Source organism: Genypterus blacodes, unplaced genomic scaffold (genome assembly GCF_046128005.1).
Source record: "Genypterus blacodes isolate CSIRO-AG114 ecotype Tasmania unplaced genomic scaffold, CSIRO-AGI_Gbla_v1 ptg000038l_1, whole genome shotgun sequence".
Classification (NCBI taxonomy): Eukaryota; Metazoa; Chordata; class Actinopteri; order Ophidiiformes; family Ophidiidae; genus Genypterus; species Genypterus blacodes.
The window spans coordinates 320800-340005 of record NW_027466851.1 but is presented as its reverse complement, the minus strand read 5'-3'; the positions used below and the strand labels follow the sequence as shown (position 1 = coordinate 340005).

General features: G+C 48.9%; 1 protein-coding gene across 8 annotated transcripts in view; it reads left to right on the top strand.

The window, feature by feature from the left end:
• The window catches only part of fbrsl1 (fibrosin-like 1), a 237304-nt gene that overhangs the window by 137992 nt on the left and 80106 nt on the right, over positions 1-19206 (top strand). For 7 of the 8 annotated variants that reach the window (XM_076147587.1, XM_076147590.1, XM_076147593.1 and 4 more), the window contains one exon: positions 300-329. The exons of the other annotated variant lie outside the window; for it this stretch is intronic. In XM_076147587.1, coding sequence (XP_076003702.1) covers positions 300-329 — 30 coding nt within the window. The remainder of the gene's footprint in view (positions 1-299; positions 330-19206) is intronic. 8 annotated transcript variants of the gene reach the window in all.

Sequence of the window (19206 nt, the reverse complement as noted above, 5' to 3'; positions counted from 1 at the left end):
TGTCTTTTGTCAGGGAACATTCAGAGAACGGAGATGGAACAAAATGTGATTTTTGGCTGTGACCTTCATCTTCACCCACTCACACAGAGTCATTAGCAAACCGCACAGCCCAGTCAGCGTGTAAAGAGTTAAGACTTGAAGACCTCTCCCTCCTTCCCCTCTTCCTCCTTCTCTTCTTTGTCTGCTGTTTGCACTGAAAGCTGTCAGCCAACACCAAAATAACATCTGCACTGATTATGAGCTTCTGGGGGGCCAAATGAATAATTCCTTGTGTTTCCTGCGTCTCTCTTCTCTTGCAGTGTGACAGCGAGAGTGACATTGACGACAAGGTAAGACTGCTTTTACTCTGTTTACTCTCAGGCTCCCAGTTTGCCAATAACAAATTTGAGCTCTCAGATGAAGCGGAGACAGAGACAGACTCGGCGTGTTAGCGGGAAAACGCGACGAGCCGCTTCGCCGTGACACCGCCGAGCGCTCACGTTTGACAGAGCAGGGAGACGCAGCGTGGAAGGGAGTTGATTTTTAACACCTAAACATCTCTGAAATCATTCCTCCAACATAAGCATTGATTGATAAGTTCTGAATCTGACACATAACAAAGAGAGCAAAGGTTTGCATATAAGTTCTGAGGTTATCTGAGATGCTTCAAGTAGCTCAGCCCACTTCCTTCTCGTCTGATTTAGGCCTTCAGACGTCTTCACAGGTAGCAGGGCTTTAGTTGGGACCTTTTGGAAAACATGAGGAAAGAGGACGTGGCTGCAAAGATGTTTTGTAAAATTGTGTCTGAATTTAGTCACAGACGTGTGTATGTTTTGTTGTTTGTTTGAGCATTTTTGAGATATTTGTTGTTGCCAAGTCTGTAGATGTTAAAATGGAGCCATGAACGCGCCTCTAAAAGCTCCTCTACATCAACTTTTGGGTTAAGCAACACAAATATGACCATGGCCTTAAAGTGTTTTCATAGATGTGACAAGGTGTTCTGTTAATGAATCCAGGAGATGAGCTTTTATTCTGAAGGGCAGAACTTCTATCTTTGTGCTGGAGAAGAAACAACAACATGTGGATCATAAGGGTCCATTAAAAAAATCTAATACCTCAAAACGGACAAAAACAAATGTTGGTGACTTATTTTGCAATTTTTTTTCAGCAATTTCTCAAAAAAAATCATTCTCTAAGATTAGCATTACCACAAAAACTCCACGATTATTCAGAATCAGTCAGAGGCCGTGTGGAGCAGATGGAACACTGGCAGCGTTTTGCTGATGGCAGCTACCTGCGTCCAGGTTGAGGAGCCTTTGGGGAGCCTCACACATCCTAATTCCACCACAGCTTAGCAATTACTCCCCGCTAAATGAATGAGATAGCGTACCTAATCTCCTGTAAGCTTAGCTCCCAGTCCTGTGGAAATGTCTGGGCTCTCCCTATAAATAATACATTGATAGCAGCCACAATTTGCATTAACTGTAGCCTGGCAAGTCAATAGGCTTTTATCTCTTCATTGAAGCGAGAAGGAACTGGGGGCGCTCGCTCTCTCGCTTTCTCGCTCACTCTCTCGCTGACACGACAGAGAGGCGGCAGCGGGCCTGTCAGTCTCCATACGGCGCCCCGCCATCACCGCGGGGGGTGGAGAGGGAGGAGGACTGCAGGGAGGAATGAAAGAAGGGAGGAAGGTCTCTGATTTCTTCCCTCTCCTGGAGTTTACATCTCGCTTCCTCCTGCTTTGTTTGTTTTCCTCTCGTCTGACGTGCAAACGAGTTGTGTGGCGCTAACGTGTGGTGCATTTTTGGTCTCTGCTCGCTGGGTTGCGCTCCACATAGACAAACCCAATATCCAGGATCAGGGAAAGCCGGATCAGATCACTTCTTCGATCACACAAACTCACTCACACGTCCATGTTTGGACCATGGTTCAGAAAATGTGTCCCACTTTTGACTCTGTACCTTTTGTTCTTAACCTCTACTTCTTCTGAATCCTGCCACAGTCGTGTTCATACGTTGTCGGCGCTCTCACGTGAGGGCACAGGCACAAAACACGGACGTGGAACATATGAGTAGATCTCAAGTCGTCAAAGAAACGGCCTCTGGCGTTACCGTGAGGATGACGGGAGTCGGGAATCATCTGTTACAAATCCCTCCGGAAGGGAGAAGAGTTGTGGAAAAAACTGCTTTGACGGCACTTCACCAAAACTTATTAAAGAGCCCGACGGTGTGAAAATCAGCTTGCATGAGGAGAAAGACAAACACTGTCATCTTTAATTGCCTGCGCTCGGGATAACTCGCCGGTGTTAATTTTCTGTAACGTTTTGCTGAAACAGGTGCCAGCTCCTCCCGTATCTTTGCACTGAAACAAAAGGCTCTTTTCACATCAGATTAGCAGCCACCTGAACACCCACATTGTCAGGATTTCACAGATTAACTTAATTAGAATATTGCTTCCAGGTGTACCCCCGGGGTGCAATCAGCCTCACTGTTTGCGAGCAGAAACTGACGAGCTTCTGCTGCAGCGGCGGCGGCGGCGCTTTAGATCGCTGCGCCTCGCCAAGTCCTGCCACTGATCTGTTTTGCAGGATTTGTCAGACGTGAATCCTTCCGAGGTTTACCGGGGTTCACGGCGAGGCTGTCTTTGTGTGGATCGGCCCCTACCTCGCGTTCCCAATCGCTCCTGGGAGGCCAGACGTCTGATTCTTCTGACATTTATTTGATGTCTGACAATGCAAAGCAGTCAGAGTGGGTAAAAATAACAGCTGTGACCTTGACTGACCTCACTTACGGCGCACCCCGGGGGGAAACCATATAATTAGGGATTCTCCGTCTTCACTGGTATGAAAGCGCAAACACTCGGTGTGTTTGCGTTTAGAAATACAAAATGAAATGCTGTTGAAGGAGCTGAGCACATGATGGATGGACAGCTTGGCTACAGAACGAGTGTGTGTGTGTGTGTGTCTTCCAAAAGTCTGTTATAGGCTTTACTGTGGAACATCATCACTTTGTTCTTTATCCCGAAAACTCGCATCAGTTAATGTTGTGGTCAGTTAATGAAAATTTATGAAAATGGCAAAAACACATGTGATCTGTTTAGAGCTACATGCAGAACTGAATAAGATCAATATGTTTACAAAGACATAATGTCCACTTACATATCTGAAATTGACCAGTATGGATGCTCCTCAACATTAAAGCTTAAAGTTTCAGCCCTTTGATGGAATGTCACAATTTCCTGGAAAGTTTAGAGTTACTATAGGATAGAGATCCATGACAACATACAGAGGGTTCAGGGTCAAAGGTCAGAGGTCAGGTTTTAACACGTGTTCATGGATCCATAAGGGTCCATCCAAAGAATCCAAGTCCTTGTAAACCAGATATTTCTAAAACTTAAACAAACGCAGATTAGAGGCAGTTCTTAACAACAAATCGTGAAATCTCAACACGTCTAAGATTCTCCACCTCAGGAAGGGAAGTAAAGACAAATAGAAGGAATTGTTCCCTCTCAGTTCTTGTCCGGTGATAGGCTCCAGCCCCCGTCACCACTCAGGAGAGGCTGAGTGTGTACGGGTGGTTGTTTCCCTCCTCAGTCCGTCCGTGGCCTCTCCTGAAGTGTCATCCTATCTCCATTAGGCCGCACTTTACCGTCCTTGTCAGCTCCTCCAATTTCCTCTGTTTTCTTTCTCCTCTGCAAATAATCCACTGTCTGTCTGTCTGTCTTTCTCTGTGTGTGTGCTGTGTGTGATTGTTGCTGTTAAACACTTATATTCTCTGCAGACCTTAACACAGCGCCCACATGTCAGGTGCCTTACCAGCGCCGCCGCGCCGTAACTGCCGCAGAGGACACCCAGGTCGGCTAATTCTATTTGGTCCCATTTGCCGAGCAGTCATTCAGCGGAGGCCCTGTCCGTCTCTGGGGGCGTCTCAGAGGACCATTACCACATCCTGTCTATGAGCTCTTTTGTGGCTGCGATGTACTCATCTGCCGGGGCTCTGATTGACACATTAATTCCTCCTCCGCCGCCCTTATCTTCCCGCTGGGTGCAGAGTGAATGCCGTATCGTCACGTCGGAGCGTCTCCGCCGGCTTATCGGTAATGGCTCGTCAGCGAGCGCTATCCTCCCGCTGAAGTCTCGGGGGAATAAACCCCTCTGAAGGCGGCGGTGTACCAGTAATAAAAAACAAACGCACCCCGTGCCCTCGCCTGGCTTTGTAAAGGTCTGCTGTTGTCACCGGTGCTCAGATAAATCTCATTATAATGAGCTTATTCTGCCGCTCAGCATCAAACACAATATATTGTTAATCTTTAAATCATAATTCTGCAATACTTTTTACAGCAGCGCCTCTTGCTCAAAATATTCATCATCAATTGTGTAAATCAAGCCTTTCCTCATAAAGTTTGAGGCGTTTATCTGCAGCCACGGATGGAGTTCTAAACACGCTCTCCACTAGGGAGCGTGGCCAAGCTCAGTAAATATGGAACCCCTCCCCCACATGGAGTCGCTCACCATGTTTACATGCACGATGTGGCAGGCGATGTTTACATGAATAATGGATTTAAATGGCATAATTCCTGTCTGTGACGCAGAGTAAACACACTTTGATTTGTGCTTCAATCAGTAATAAAGTTTAGATGAGAAGAGAACGTTATCGCAGCATAATCACAGTGTTAACGTGTCTGTTAGCGCCACCTGACCAGCTGAAGGGTCAGGTGTCGAAACAGAGATCAGGAGCGTCAACAAACCATGCTGGTTTTTGTGTTGCCATGTTGGAAGAGACAGAAGTCATGTGTATTCATGTAGGTCCCCCCAAATCCCCCCCCCCCCCAGCACCCACACAGCCGTCATATTCAATAACAAACAGACCACCCACCAGGCCGCTGACGACTCTGAGGTTGAGTGTTTTTCGCGGGGCGGAGGCAGAACGGACCGAGCGGCTTAATGTTTCGACGCGAGCGATCATCCGTCCTCATCTCCTTAATGAAATTAGATTAAGTGCACCTGGGAAAGAGCTGAGGAAGCAGAATGCCTCGCCACCTCCTTTAATCTAAAACCAATTTGCCTGTAATATCCCCCCCCCCCCCCCCATCACCCCCCCTCCACATCGCCCGCCCCTTCCCCCCCCAGCTTGGGATTCGCCGGCCCCGATTCAAAATGGAGGAGGAACGAGATGAGACCGGAGCTGACTGGCTGCATTCAGCTCCCCACAGGCTCTGTGAAATTAGAACTGACACCAGCAACACAGGCCTTAATATGGAGATGTCATCTTCCTCCTCCAGCTCCCCTCTCTCTCTCTATCCCTTTCTCTCTCTCTCTCTCTCTCTCTCTCTCTCTTTATCCCTCTCTCTCCCTTTGTCTTTTTGTCTCTCTCTGACTTGTTGTCTCTCTCTCTTCCTCTCTCTTTCTCTCTTGCTCTCCCTCTCTTTCTCTCCCCTCTCTCTCACTCTCTCTCTCTCCTCTCTCTCTCGCTCTCTCCCCTCTCTCTCTCCTCTCTCTCTCCGCTCTCTCTCCTCTCTCTCTCCCTTTGTCTTTTTGTCTCTCTCTGACTTCTCTTCCTCTCTCTCTCTCTTCCTTTCTTTCTCTCTCCACTCTCTCTCTCTCCCCTCTCACTCTCTCTGTCTCTTTGCTCTCTCTCTCCTCTCTCTTCTCTCGCTCTCTCCCCTCTCTCTGTCTCTTTCTCTCTCTCTCTCTCTCTTTCTCTTTGTCTTTGTCTCTCTCTCTTCCTTTCTCTCTCTCTCTCTCTCTCTCTCTCCCTGCTGGCCGCTGGTTTTCACTTTCTGGCCGAGCCTGAAATAAACAAAACAGAACATTACAACTTCAAAGATTAACAAACCGTGAATGTCTCTAATTAGAGTCGTCGTTGGATTTAAGAGTCTGGTTCACATTACACGATTCGTAATTCTTGTCAGATGTTGAGTATGAGCGACACCCCGCAAATGATGACTTCATACGTCACCGCTTGGCCACAGCAGCACACTAACACACACCAGCAGATCCTGGTTATATTCTGACTCTTGGAACCAGAAACCTTGAATATGATCTTAACGTAGCGTGTAGCTTTAGCCTAAACCGCACAGTGGTGCAGCGGTTAGCTTGCGTGCCTCAAAGCCCTACAGTTTGCTTGTCTGTTAAACACTATGCTACATGTGTTAGCTTTGCATTCGCCAACAACACATCGTTTTTAAGAGGAAGAAGAAGAAGGAACTTTAATATCAAATCACATGCAAACACGTCATTTTGGCGTGCTTGGCTTTAGGCGGAGGTCGGTTAAGAGTAGGCTCATACTGAATGTTTAAGGTGAACATCCTGATGAGTTCCAGCTTTATGGATCAGATGGAAGTGAAGAATCAGCAGCTCTGCGTTGTGTTTATGTTTCCATCAGCTGGGATCAGGATGTTACTGGCCTGTAGCTCCTGAGCCCAGCCTGGAAACACTTATCTGTTTCATTTAGACTGGGCCGTCTGCAGCATGCTCTCATCCCTGCTCAGCCTCGCTTCACGTGAGCTTCCCGGGATAATGTTTTTCCAAGAGATGCATCTGTTGTGCATTTAATGTGCAAATATGTGGCGATCCTGGAGCGCAGAGGCGCTACAGCTACCCGGTGCATGTTGGGACGGAGAGGCGCGATGACAAGCAAAGACGTGAAGGTTGCTACCAGGAGACACAGCCAAATGACATCAGCTAAGACGGCTTGTCACCAGCGATGCATGTCACGCGGCGACACGGAAACAGCCAGAGTGGCCAGGGCGTCATGGATGTGGCAGCCATTAGCCCGGTGCAGAGTCTCTCTGAAAGGTTAGCAGCTACGTAGACGGGGGAGGTTTGAGATTCTAACGTGACATCTGGACCCAAATCTTCTTCCACGATGTGTTGTCGTCTCGATGAAGCGGCGTGCGTCAGCACGGGTGTTAAAAGAACAAACGGCCCTGTTGAGCTGATCACACACACACACACAAACACACACACACACACACTCCCCTTAGCTCCTTTAATCATGGCTATGCTGCTAAACCCGTCGCCGCTCTGCCGAGTTTGACAGCTTGCGATCATTGTTACCGAGAGAGTAATCCTTGTTTCCCTCCACCTCAACCCGATCCATTTTTAGAGACAGATCCATGGTCCTGTAAGAGGAGATTAGGGCCCAGCCAAATGCTCTATTTCACGATTTTCCGCTCGACATCTCGTCAGTTCAGTGCTACAGAAAGCATGGCGTGCCCTGTCAAGACAAGACAAGCGGTGAGGTAACACGCCAACCGTGGCACCGCAGTGTATCTGACAGTTTTGATCCTCTGGAGGTTTCACCAGTCGGTTTACGCTGCTCTGAATCTGTGCATCAGCTGTTCCTCACCAAAGCTTGTTACACTCGTTGGTCAGAAACATCTGAAGCTCACAATGATCGGATAAGAAGATAAAGCAGAACAACAACAACAAACATTCGCAGCGTGGCTCATCCCTGAACGAGAAGCTGAGTCTGATGTCAATCTGTGTCTCAAGTCTCCGCTTGATTTTGAAGTGCAGTCCTAAATTAAGACGGGCGACTGAGACTAAAGGAGCCTTAAGGAGATTGTGCTGTCGTGTCCAATTTGATTGACTGTCAATCAAACCTTACTTCTTACCCACATACGTTTCAGGCAGGTATCAATAGATACAATGTGAACCAATCAATTGCCTTCTGATCAGTTTGGAACTGGTTTGGATCACTTCACATCTGGAACCAGAGCCACACTTCTTCCTAAGCCGCTCTCAGTATGGTTGTGTTGGTCTGTTGATACATAGCCTCTCTGGTTCTGGATCAGGAGATCAATGGACCAGGTTGGTTAGTTTGGGTCGTGACTGAGATCGGTTCCTTAAAGGGTCTTCATGTGTTTGTTTTGCTGAAGTTAATTGTTGTACTGTGGAGAGAAAGGCGTGAAAGCACCTTGTCATGTGTAAGTAACGTGTTTGGACTGATACTTGGATGGTGCGTTTGCTGCTCAGCACACACACACATACACACACACACACACACACACACACACACACACACGTGATACGATGTTAAACAAGAAGCTAAGCGCACTAAAGCAGCGCTCAGAGAGTATCCGCTTCACTCCACAGTGCAGCATTGAGAGTTCCTCAAGTGGCTCGTGTTTGAATAACAATCCGAGCACTATATACATTTTTCCACATGAGTAATAAAAGTAAAATTGACTCCGTATTGGTTGCAGATGTTCTGCGGAGAGAAAGAGAGAGAGAGAAAAAAGACACAAATGTTTTTGTGTATGTGGATGTAAGATTTGAGTGTTTCTGATGGTGCATAAACATAATGCCTAAGTGGCTTTTTATTCAATAAACATGGTGGGCCTGTAATTACTTGCACATTTCTTCTGGCTGGAGATGCAGCGCAGGCTTCATGTGCGTTTGGAGCTGGCGTGGCTCGACTCGTGTCTGTCCCAGACCTTGGCTCGTCTGCTGAAGCCACTCTAATGCGACTCGACGTGCTTTTTCCTCTCCGGTAACACACACACACAAACACACACACACACACCAACGTGGGTAAATATAGAATTCTCTGCTGTATTAGAAATTAGTGCCGTTGTTGATAATGATTCTGCCGCAGAAGCATCAGGCCAGAGACGCATCAGTGAACGGAGATTATAGAGCCTAATGAAGTCGTCAAAGTCTTCTCTCTTCAGTTCGCCGTCATTCTGGAGTTATTTGGCGTTCCCTTCCCAGGTCCAGAGGCCTTTGGATCGACCTTCTCAGCATTCCTGAACAGGGCTTTGTTATGCTACAGTGAAGCTAACGTCCCTTTACTTTGCGTGCATGTACACGTCTGCCACGATCTCTCTGCTATCCCAAGTTACGCCGTCTCCATTTCCCCAAATATCTCCGAGCCAAACCAACTTCAGGACCTGTAGGACCGAACTATCTGTGGTTCCCATAATGGCAATGATGGACAGTAAAGGAAGTCAGCAGTGAGCGAATCTCCCACCCACTGAGAGAAACACACTCCATCTTTCTCCTGCTAACCACTTCAGCATCTCCAACTCAATCTAAACACTGGGATGCCTGCGGATGAGCCGGCGACTGCCAGACCTCCAGCCCCACAAAGAACATCGCTCGGCCTCCGGAGGGAACTTTCCGTGGGCGGCGGCGTGCGTGTGATGTGGAGAGCCCGAGAGCGCGCTGAGATCAGGGCCCAAACACACACACACATACACACACACCGGGGCCAGCTGCCTTCCATTAAGCCAGAAACCTCAGCCACTGCAGTCCCTCATGCTCCAAAGCAGCCAGCCGGCTTTGATCTGCAGCATCCAGGGGGAGAAGGTGCGGCGGCTGAGAGATTACAGGAGAAATGATTGAATCAAAGGACGCTTCATAAAAGTTAACGGGGACTTTTAGGCTCAGAACGCCGACGGAGGGAGAAACTAACGACACTAACAACGATACTAACGACGGGACTAACCAGGGCTGTCACTTATTCTCACTTCGTCCTTTGAGTGGCTTTAATTAGTTCACACACCTGGACTCTCTCTCTCTCTTTCTTCTGCTCCCTCTCTCTCTCTCTCCCCCTCTCCTCGCTCTCTCTTGTTGGAAGAGAATTTTTTCGTTGCTGGTTTTGTTTAGTTCTAGTTGGCAGTGTTTCCATGAAGCTTTGAACATAAGGTGCTTTTGTCATATGGTGACATCATGAGTTTTTCTCTGAGCATAGAGAAATATGATACAAGACCGGAACACTGACATCATGACCATTCAACCACAATTTAACCATCAATAACAGAGCTGAGTGATGAACTACATTCTCCAAGGTTTTTGTAATCAGATTAAATTAGATTAGACATGTTTGTTGATGTTCTACAGCAGCGCCGCAGCTTCTTGTTTTGTATTTAGAACAAACAATTGCAGTTTGTCATTTATATTCTTTTGCAGTGTGCAGTAAATTCTTGGTGGTGCTGTTGCTTCTGTAAACATGCGACACACAGCGAAAGTCACGCTACACTCTGTAACTTACAATTGTGCGAAATGCATGTTAGCGTAAACAACAAACAGAAGCGGCACGGCTGCACTTGTGCTGTGGAGCGTTGGAGGCGCAGCATTAATCCCCCCCCCCCCCCCGCCAAGTGCCACAGACGTACGCGGCACGGGCATCCATTAAATTAATTTGACTTCATTAGTGCAGACCTGCGAGGCCCGGGGTGCCCGCGGAGATGCCAGGGGCTGAGAGGTAGCGGGGACGAGTTGAGTGGCACCAGCCGCTGTGCTGTGAGCAGAGCGAACACATGGCGCTGACAGGCGGAGTATGGCCCGGGTTCCTGCGCCGGGACAGGTGCCAAAGGAAGGCAACATGCGTCACCGGCTTCAGGGGAGCTCAATCAACACCCGGTCGGAGCGGCTTGTGCGTGGCGGCACATCGGCACGGCCCCGGGTCACTAGGCGGCGTGCGATTCATGCGTGTGCACACGGTGAATGTGGCACAGAGACGCTGCCAGCAGGTCGAGCCGCTGCCAGGAACCTTGACGTTGCTGTGCTTCAAAGCTCATATTTGTCTCTATTTAACAGTTTAAAGCAAAGCACACATGTTTGTGCTCTGGTCATGTGGTGCTGAAGCCCCAACATGTGACTGTAGTGTTCAACCATAGAGCAGATTATACTAGATGTCTGGTTCACTCAGCAGGTCTGTGAACCACGAGGAACCAACCATGAACACGTGTTGAGCCTCGAAAAGCTCCTTTTTGCTGATATGTACAAAATTGTGTTGGTGAAAATCCCCTTAATTTAAAAAGGTTTGTTAAATATCGATCTTAATCTCAGACCTTCTCAGATCAGACCCATCTCTTCATTCCGCCTCTTTTCCTCCCCAAACCTTCAGATAGCTCGAGCGGTGCATTCAGGGTGACTACATTCACCTAAATAGCGTTTCTAACCTGTAGACTCCTGATCCCCAAACCTGCCTCTCAATCCTCCCGGCAGCCACTTCCTGCTCCTGCAGCCGACCCGGACCTGCTGGGAGCGGCACAAACCGAGAAATATGGAGGTGTGGAAATAAATAAATAACGGCTTGTAGCGAGTCGGGATTGGACTGGAGGTAGCCCGAGGGTGGTAAGTGTTCTGTCTGACAGCATGGAGCACTTTGATCAGAGGGCCCCCGTCTGAAGATCGCCTCCACATCTGCACGAGGGGAGGGGGGGGAACGAGCTGTAAACTGCCAAGAAGCATTTTAATGACAGTTGGATTATAAAATGAAAGAGGGCTCCAGATGGCAGGCAGTGCAGCGGCTGCGGTTCGGGGCGCGGGGGGGGGCAGAGGGGGGGGCTGCTTAAACTGCTTTTTTATTGATAAAATATGGGGTGAAAAATTGCGCAGGGCTTATTAGGCATCCCGCTGTGATGTTGCTCAGCTGGCCAAGCTGTTCGCCGTGGCCCCCGTCCAAACATGCCTCCATAAATTTTTAGCAGTACCTCTAAATCTGTAAGATCCCTGCTTGTTAAGTTCACCCCAGTCCCCCCTAACCCCGCCTCCCCGAAGCCCCCGCCAACCCGCAAACCCCCCACACTGGATTTACGCTTTGAAAGACATTGGCTGTGCTGTGTTTTTAGTTTTTTAGTGGTGGAAAACAGCGTGAGGAGCTGATAAATACGAGGGGGGGGCAGGGGGCTCATTACTGTCTGCCAACAAGCTCCGTTTAGCCCTTAAACAACTTAATTCCTCCATGATTTCATTATCTTTGCTCTGCCAGTGATGTAAAATCAGACAGGCCTTATTTTTCTGACACACTGAGGTCGTGTTTCTGCACAGAATGACCATAAGAGTCATCAGGGCATCGACACGTAGCTACTCGGCCACAAACGGGCAAATGGGTGTTTCTGATCTGATTTTGTTTGTCATCTGTGTGAACAAACCAAGTCAGATTTGCGTGGCTCCTATATGTCGTCCTGGTCTGACTCATGGTTGACCTCACGACCATTTTGGCAGGGAAATGTAAAGTATAACACCGAAGCCCTGAAACACAGATGCTCCTCAAAAATACCTCCTTAATTTGAAGGGAAGACCTGGAGAGTGGACCTTAGAATGGTTTGGTGTCGGACGACCCGTCTGCTGAGATCCAATCACAGCATAGGCAGCACGTGACCCTGAGGCGCTCTGTGTGCAGACGCTCTGTTCAGTGGAGCAAAAGAACCAATAATTAAAGGATTTCCACGTGATTTACAGTGATGGCGATTAAATCACATTCTCACCTCTGAATGGGCTTCTGTAATGTAATATTGGCTTACAGTAAATTAGCCTGCGTGTGTATGTGTGTGTGTATGTGTGTGTGGGTCTTTGAACGGAAGCTCAAATTGAATTAGCTGGAAACATAAAAGACGGCGGGGGAAAGAAATTCACCGTTTCAATAAAGAGGGTGGCGAATGGCGTCGCGACTCCATCAGAATGCACACGTGTCAGCCGCTCTCTGTGCTCTCGGGTGATTGAGCTCCATTCAGCTCTCGCCGCTAATTTAAAATCCATTTGATCTGATCGTCCGCTTCACTAAAACGCCTCCTTGAACAAAAAAACTGGGGGTTAAACCGTCTTTTTTTCTCTACCTCCTGAAAACAGGCAGCGGCACCAATTTATATTCCATAACTACCACTTCATGCCCCCCCCCCCCATCCACCCCTCCCCCCCGTCCCACCCTCGCGTCTACCAGAGGCATCAAAGACAATTACTGTCGACATCACATCAAATTACAACTGTTGGTTTGCTTGTTTGTCTCGTTATGTGACTTGAAAACTGCCATCTCCCACCCAGGGATGGTCCGCTCCCATCTGCTCTCCTCCCTTTGCCCACCCTTATGGGCCCACACACACACACAAACACACACACACAGAGGCAGAGAGGGACAGGCTGCCGACAGCCTAATGCACTAATTTGTAATTGCGAATGAGAAAAAGCCGAGTTGTTGGACGCGTTATAATTTGACGGAGAGTGGCAGCTCGGAGCCGGACCACACATCTCTCCTCTCCTCCCTCCTCCCTCTTCCCTCCTCCTCTCTCCTTCCCCTCCTTCAAATGCGTTCTCTCCTCCCCTCCGTGGAGAGTAGACAGCGAGAAAGGTGACGGCAGAGATGCTTTCGGCGTCTTCTGCTGCTCAAAGCTCCTGGCTCTGTCATCCCCCCCCCTTCTACCTTCACATGGTTCCCATAGGATACAAGGAGGAAAAAGTATCTCAGAGCGTTTGAAGTGTGGGACAGATGTGTGTGTGTGTGGTGGGGGGGGGCTCGGGGGACTGTAAAGAATGAATGGAGGTTGGTAGTATGAGAGATGTTTTGAATCTTCTCCACCATGAGTTATTTATGGGGGCCCGTGGAGCTGCAGGAGGACTTCAGAGTGCTCCCTTAATGTAGCATCTGACGGCTGGTAGGGGGGCCATTCCAGGAAGTATCGCTGTAAAACAGGAGGCGAACATTAGCACACAGGTCTCTCAGGACCCAGGAGGAGGGGAGAGGAACGGCGCACGACAGCGGCGCTTTCCCAGCATGCAACGCTGTCTCCCCCGCTCCCCCCCAACCAGGTACAGGACCAGTCGCTCTGCCTGGATACCCTGAGAGGCCAACGTTAAGCTTTGTCATGTTGTGACACATCGTTTTTTTCCCGTATTACACAAACTCTGGTCGTCTGTTGAGGAGGAGAACATTGGATGTGAAATACGATGTGTTGTGTTTAGCATTTAGCAGTATTAGCAAGTATTTAGTGTTTCCCCCCAAAGCTGTTGTGAAAGTGTGTACAACAGAGATCCAAACCCTCTAAAGCTGTAAACAATAACACTCATAATCCTGTTTGACCACTGAGATGACAAACACACTCAGAGTTACATGTTAGTTTGTAATAACTGATGCAGTATGTTGTTCATTTAAATGTATTGATCAAAGTTCAAGCTCTATATTTTCTGTACTGGTCGTCATAGCGATACCTTCCGCCTCAGCGAAACGGCGTATCTGTGCGATCAGAAACCCGAGCGTCAGAGTGTCTGATCACAGGAGACTAATGGCCTCTGAACTGATCACTGAGGCTAATAAAGACCAGCTAACGACATCGCTGATTCGTTTGTGCTAATTGCTCTCCCTGGACCTCCGGCGTGCCCCTTGTCTCCCGAGCATCTGTCACCGCGCGTATTCTCTGACACGGCTCAGACCCCTGCCTCAGCCTCGGAGCCGGGCACGCCGCCAGGAGCGTTTGTCCTCTGGTGTCCTCTTACCATGTCGCCGGGGCGGGAAATGGTGTTTATGTGCATAGTGAGGTGCTGCTGCATTTACATATGGAGACACACACACACCCGCATGGCTGCACAAGTATGGATGATGTATGAAGCTAAAGCCCCTCACCCATCCATCCACCATCCATCCCTCTCTCTATCTTTACCTCCATCCCTCCATTTACTCTCTGAACGCTCGTAAAATGTTTTCAGAAAGCTGGATCTTTTATTTATTTAGAGTATTCTATTCATCTAACCTAAATGTCCTTGCACGCATCGCAGGAGAAGCTCGGGCGAACATGCAGCAAACATGTAACATTTACACTGAGAGGGTTTTGGTTGAAACCCGGGACCTTGCCTTGCCTGAGGTGACAGTTCTATCCAGACTGAAGGGTTTGGAACTAAACTAGGGACGAACAAATCTCCAACTGTCTGGAGTTGGAAGCACATGAGTCCTTCTGCTCGTATTTTGATGAAGCGGCACTTCTTGTTTACTATTCTTGGAAACCTAATGCTGTTGTTGCAAAATGACAGCAAATCCCAACGGCCACGTTTCCAAACTCAAGAGGAAAGCTAAGGGAGACCGACTCACAAACCACAAAGGACTTGGACTCAAATCTCAAATCAACAAAATGGAGCCGACGAGAAGGGAGACGTTGCTCTGTGTGGGATCCTGACGCTCTATGGGAAGTCAAACGCATGACCTTGTTAATTTAAGGATATCGATCGTTCGCCGCTTGGTCGCTCTGTGCCTAGCCAACATTTGGTCAATTTGTTGGCATTCAGAGACGGCGCGGCACGTTTGTGGAGACACTTTACCGTGGGCGGTGCAGCAGCGCTCAGGATTTTACTGGGCTCACCAGGGCCACCAGACTCCATCACCACCCTGCTGCCAGTATATCCACACAATATTTCGTACATCACACAACATTAAAGGGCCAAGAGTGCGGACGTTCACCTCTGGGCAGCTCGCCGCCTGACGCAGAGCGGACGACATGACCCTCCTCCCAAAGTGAAAGGTTTAATAGGAGAGGTAACGCAGGACATCTGTGTGTTTTATTTCGCAGAACTGGTGGTGCAGATGCGGCAGTAGCTATTTTGAAGCATTGGCGCATGGTGCAGCATTACAATGGGCAGCAATTTGCATATCATTTCATGTTGGGGATATTAGATTAATGGCTTGTGACTGGTGTGATGAATACTAATTTAGCCTTAAATCACGGCACCGTTTAGACGTTTAAAGCTGCCCAACAGGCAGACAGGCATTTTATAAGGTCAGCTAACGTCTCTGAGCCCGGCGCCTCCTGCTTCTCTTTATTCCAGGCCTGCTCGTTGTAAATGTTTGCTGTTCCAGGGTTTGTTGGCTTCCTTGTTAAGGGGCTAACGCCGCCTCCATTTACCCTCACAGACAGTAAAACACGCTGATAGAGTCCAGGCAGCAGTGATGGCTGAGTCGGGCCTGATGAAAACACCCCCCCCCCCCCCCAGGTCCCCAGAGCCACTGGCTTTGCCCGGGTCCCCGGTGTAAACGGCGGCTTTTGTAGCCGCGAGGCGTAATGATGTTAATGTTGTGTGAGAAGGCGACGCAGTCAGTCAGGTAGGAGAGCAGGAAGTCACGCAGCGTTTTATGCCATCAGAGGCAGAGTGAGAGTGGATGGCTGAGGAGGTCTAATCACCACACACCGACCAAACTCACTCACTCTCTCATTGTTTACTCCACAAAGTCTCATTTGCCTGTGCAGAGATTATTTTCAGGGCTTTGTTGTGTCATTTCTTTCTATTAGTTTCCCGAGATAATGGAATCGTTTTCGGGAGATCTTGGGAACATGAAACGTTTCCCTAAAGAGGCAGACGTGGCAACCGCAGGCTAATCAATACCACGATCAGCAGACAATGGCAGTAAGACAAAGAATCTGAGTAAATTTGTGTGTATGTCCCAAGAAGAGCAGGGACTGAAGGTATAAACACACATAAAGCTCTGCAGCTCTTCAGTCACAGTGACTGAAACCTCGTCTGTCGTTCCACAGAAACACTTTGAATGGAGCTTCTTTTTAAGCGATGGTCCCCTGTGAGCGTGCAGACCTATGAATATTCACGTTCATTCATCAGAGGAGAAGCCATTACGCAGGAGGACCCGGCCATCAGTCAGCCGCAGCCGTATTGGTTCACATTATATGAGCTCTTCATGGTGCAGTAAAGCTCCACTTTATGGATTCACATATACAGACATAATTCCATTATCTTATTCCACTACATTAAGCATTCCATCCACTTTGCTCTCCGATTTCTAAATGTTACATTAAACCACTTCTATTTGTCAGCATGTGGAGATTCTTTCACATAATGCAGTGCATGTGTGTGTGTGTGTGTGTGTGTGTGTGTGTGTCTCCCGAGAGTGGATGGCTAGCCAGCAGTAGGGCGGGAGGATGAGGAGGAGTGGGTGTGTGTGTGTGTGTCCAGGGGGAGCTGTTTGAGTGATGTGTTTTGGGGGGTAGAGGAAGGTGGTGAGGAAGAGGAGGGGATGGGAGCTTGATGGGACTCCGCAGTGGGAGGGAGGCAGGGCTCCTAACTGGGGGAGGAGGAGTGTGTGTGTGTGTGTGTGTGGTGGTGGTGGTGGTGGTGGGGGGTTGTACTCTAACAAGCCCTAGATTGTTAGTGACAGGCAGATACTTCAACACTTAAAGTAGAAGGTTTGATTTAATCACTGAGCTGTCATTTGTTATTTGTCTGGCTGCTCCACCGGGGCCACGGCTGATCAACTGCCTGTTCCCCAGAGAGCCCTTTTTCCCCCGTAATGTCTAAATCCCCCGCACAAATTACAGGCCCGCACCACCTCCTGTCCCCGCTCCCCCGCTCGCCGAGTTCAGGGAAGGAGGCCGGGATGGGGGAGGAGAAGGAGGAGGAGGAGGAGGAGGCAGGTACTGGGAGAGAGAGGAAGAGACGTTGCGGCCCCCGGGCCACTAAAGATCATTAATAGTGCTGTCAGGGAGGTCGGCTCTCATAAATGAAGAATGAGCTCCTCCCTCCTCGCTCAGTCCACTTCATTAATAATTCCTGCTGCAGGTATTCAGCGGCGTCGTCCTTTGAGGAGAGGAAGCATAGTGAGGAGGGTGCAGAAGGACACAGGGGCCTCCTCAAGGTCTCAGCAGGATGAAGCGCCACTTTAGCATTAGCATCAGGTAGCATCATGTATACACTTGCCACAGCCTGACTAAGATCATCAGTTAGCATATCAAGTTTTGTGAAAAAGGAAGGCTGAGGGAGACGACGGGCAGCGAGAGATGAGGAGGATGAGACTTCAGCTTTTACGTCTTAGCTGGACCTCTGCTAGCATTTAAACGGAGCTCGTAGTGACAATGAATCAGGCAAACCAGAGAGGAAGATGAAAGGGGGCGGAGCTGTGAGGGATCGTAGACGAGTGAGAGGACAAGACAGATTGATCCCAAAGCTGGAATCTCTCTTCATTTTCTTTTTTTGAGCATGAACGATATAAATCACAGCCATTCCAGCCCAACGTTCTCTCGGGATCCGGACGGAGACAAAGAGAAATCGGGAGACGGAGCGAGATGGAGGGATGGAGGGATGGAGGGATGGGGAGATGGGGGGATGGGGGAGTGCTGAGGGGGGTTCAGAGGGGTCACCCTCCAGGTAAAAGCTTTGCCTTTTAATTAGTGCAAGAGGATATGATTCTTTCATAAAGGCCAGCGGCCCGGGCACGCTCACTCATTAACCCCACCCCCCCACTCTCGCCTCTCAGCAGGACCCCACGTGATGAAGGAGCAGATAAAAGCCTGCTGAGCCCTGGGCGCTCCCTCTTCTTCTTCTCACTGTAGTTCACTCCTTTTCGTTTATCCCCTTTCTTCACTTTATCACTGACACCTTAAGCCCATCTGCTGTGCTTAGATCAGGCCCGGTTCTCCCTCTGCTGCAGAGCGCAGGGAGGACAGATCCATCACAAGGGATCCTCTTACGTTTAGGGAATGTTGTCTATATGGGAATCAGAGCTGCAGATCGGTCCCTCCATTGGAACCAAATATTTGGGGCGGCTTCACCCAAAACTGCCCGGAAAACAAACTATCTGGTTCCTTCATCAAGTTTCTTGCTAGCATTCACATACACACGTACACACACACACACACACACACACACACACACACGGTTTCCTTCTGGTGGCATTTCCTCGTCCTGAGGGGCCGCACTGTTTGTGTAACGCCGCCAACGCCAAGTTCCTCATTCAAACGGCATGCTGGTAGCTGTTCCAGACTATTGTTTCAAACCGATTAATGCCACGTTTTTTAGAGCCACTTCGATTATTTTTGATGTTTCAAGTCTCATTTAATACTGTTTCACATTAGGAGGAATTCTGGATTCCGATAAATGCAGCAACGGCAAAACTCAAATTTAAATGTTCTGGCTGGGGGCAGCTGGCGTTTGGCAGTCAGCAATGTTCAAGCATGTGAAGTTCACCCAGCAGTTCCAGAACCATCAGAGGGGGAGACAACAGGGACATGTGGGTCCGGGTTAGTTTGTGGGAAACAAAGGAGCGACCCTGAAGAGCTTCTTGTGCCCCTGTTGTGGTTTTCGTTTGAGTTTTGTTAAACGGAGGAGACGTGTTTGTTGTCGGTTGATCCGGTGCAGAGCTGCACTCGTCTACCAGGCTGCAATCGTTTTACCAGGCTTCTGCTGCTGCTCTCCAGCTTTCTTTCTTCTTTTTGAGTTCCCTCTGCTTTAGTTTTTGTCTCTTTACGTCTCTTAAAACATTCTGTTTGTCCCCCCAGCAAAGCATTGTTCTTGGTGCTCCTGGCTGTTTCTAGACATCAAAAACCATTGTGACAGTGACAAGAGACCGAGAGAGCGAGAGATCGAGAGAGCGTGTGCGCAAGAGAGAGAGAGGGAGAGAGAGACAGACAAAGAGAGAGAGAGAGAGAGACAGACAGAGACAGACAGAGAGAGAGCGAGGCTAGCAGGAGGCAGCAGCCAAAAAGCCCTGATGCATGCTTTTCTTCATC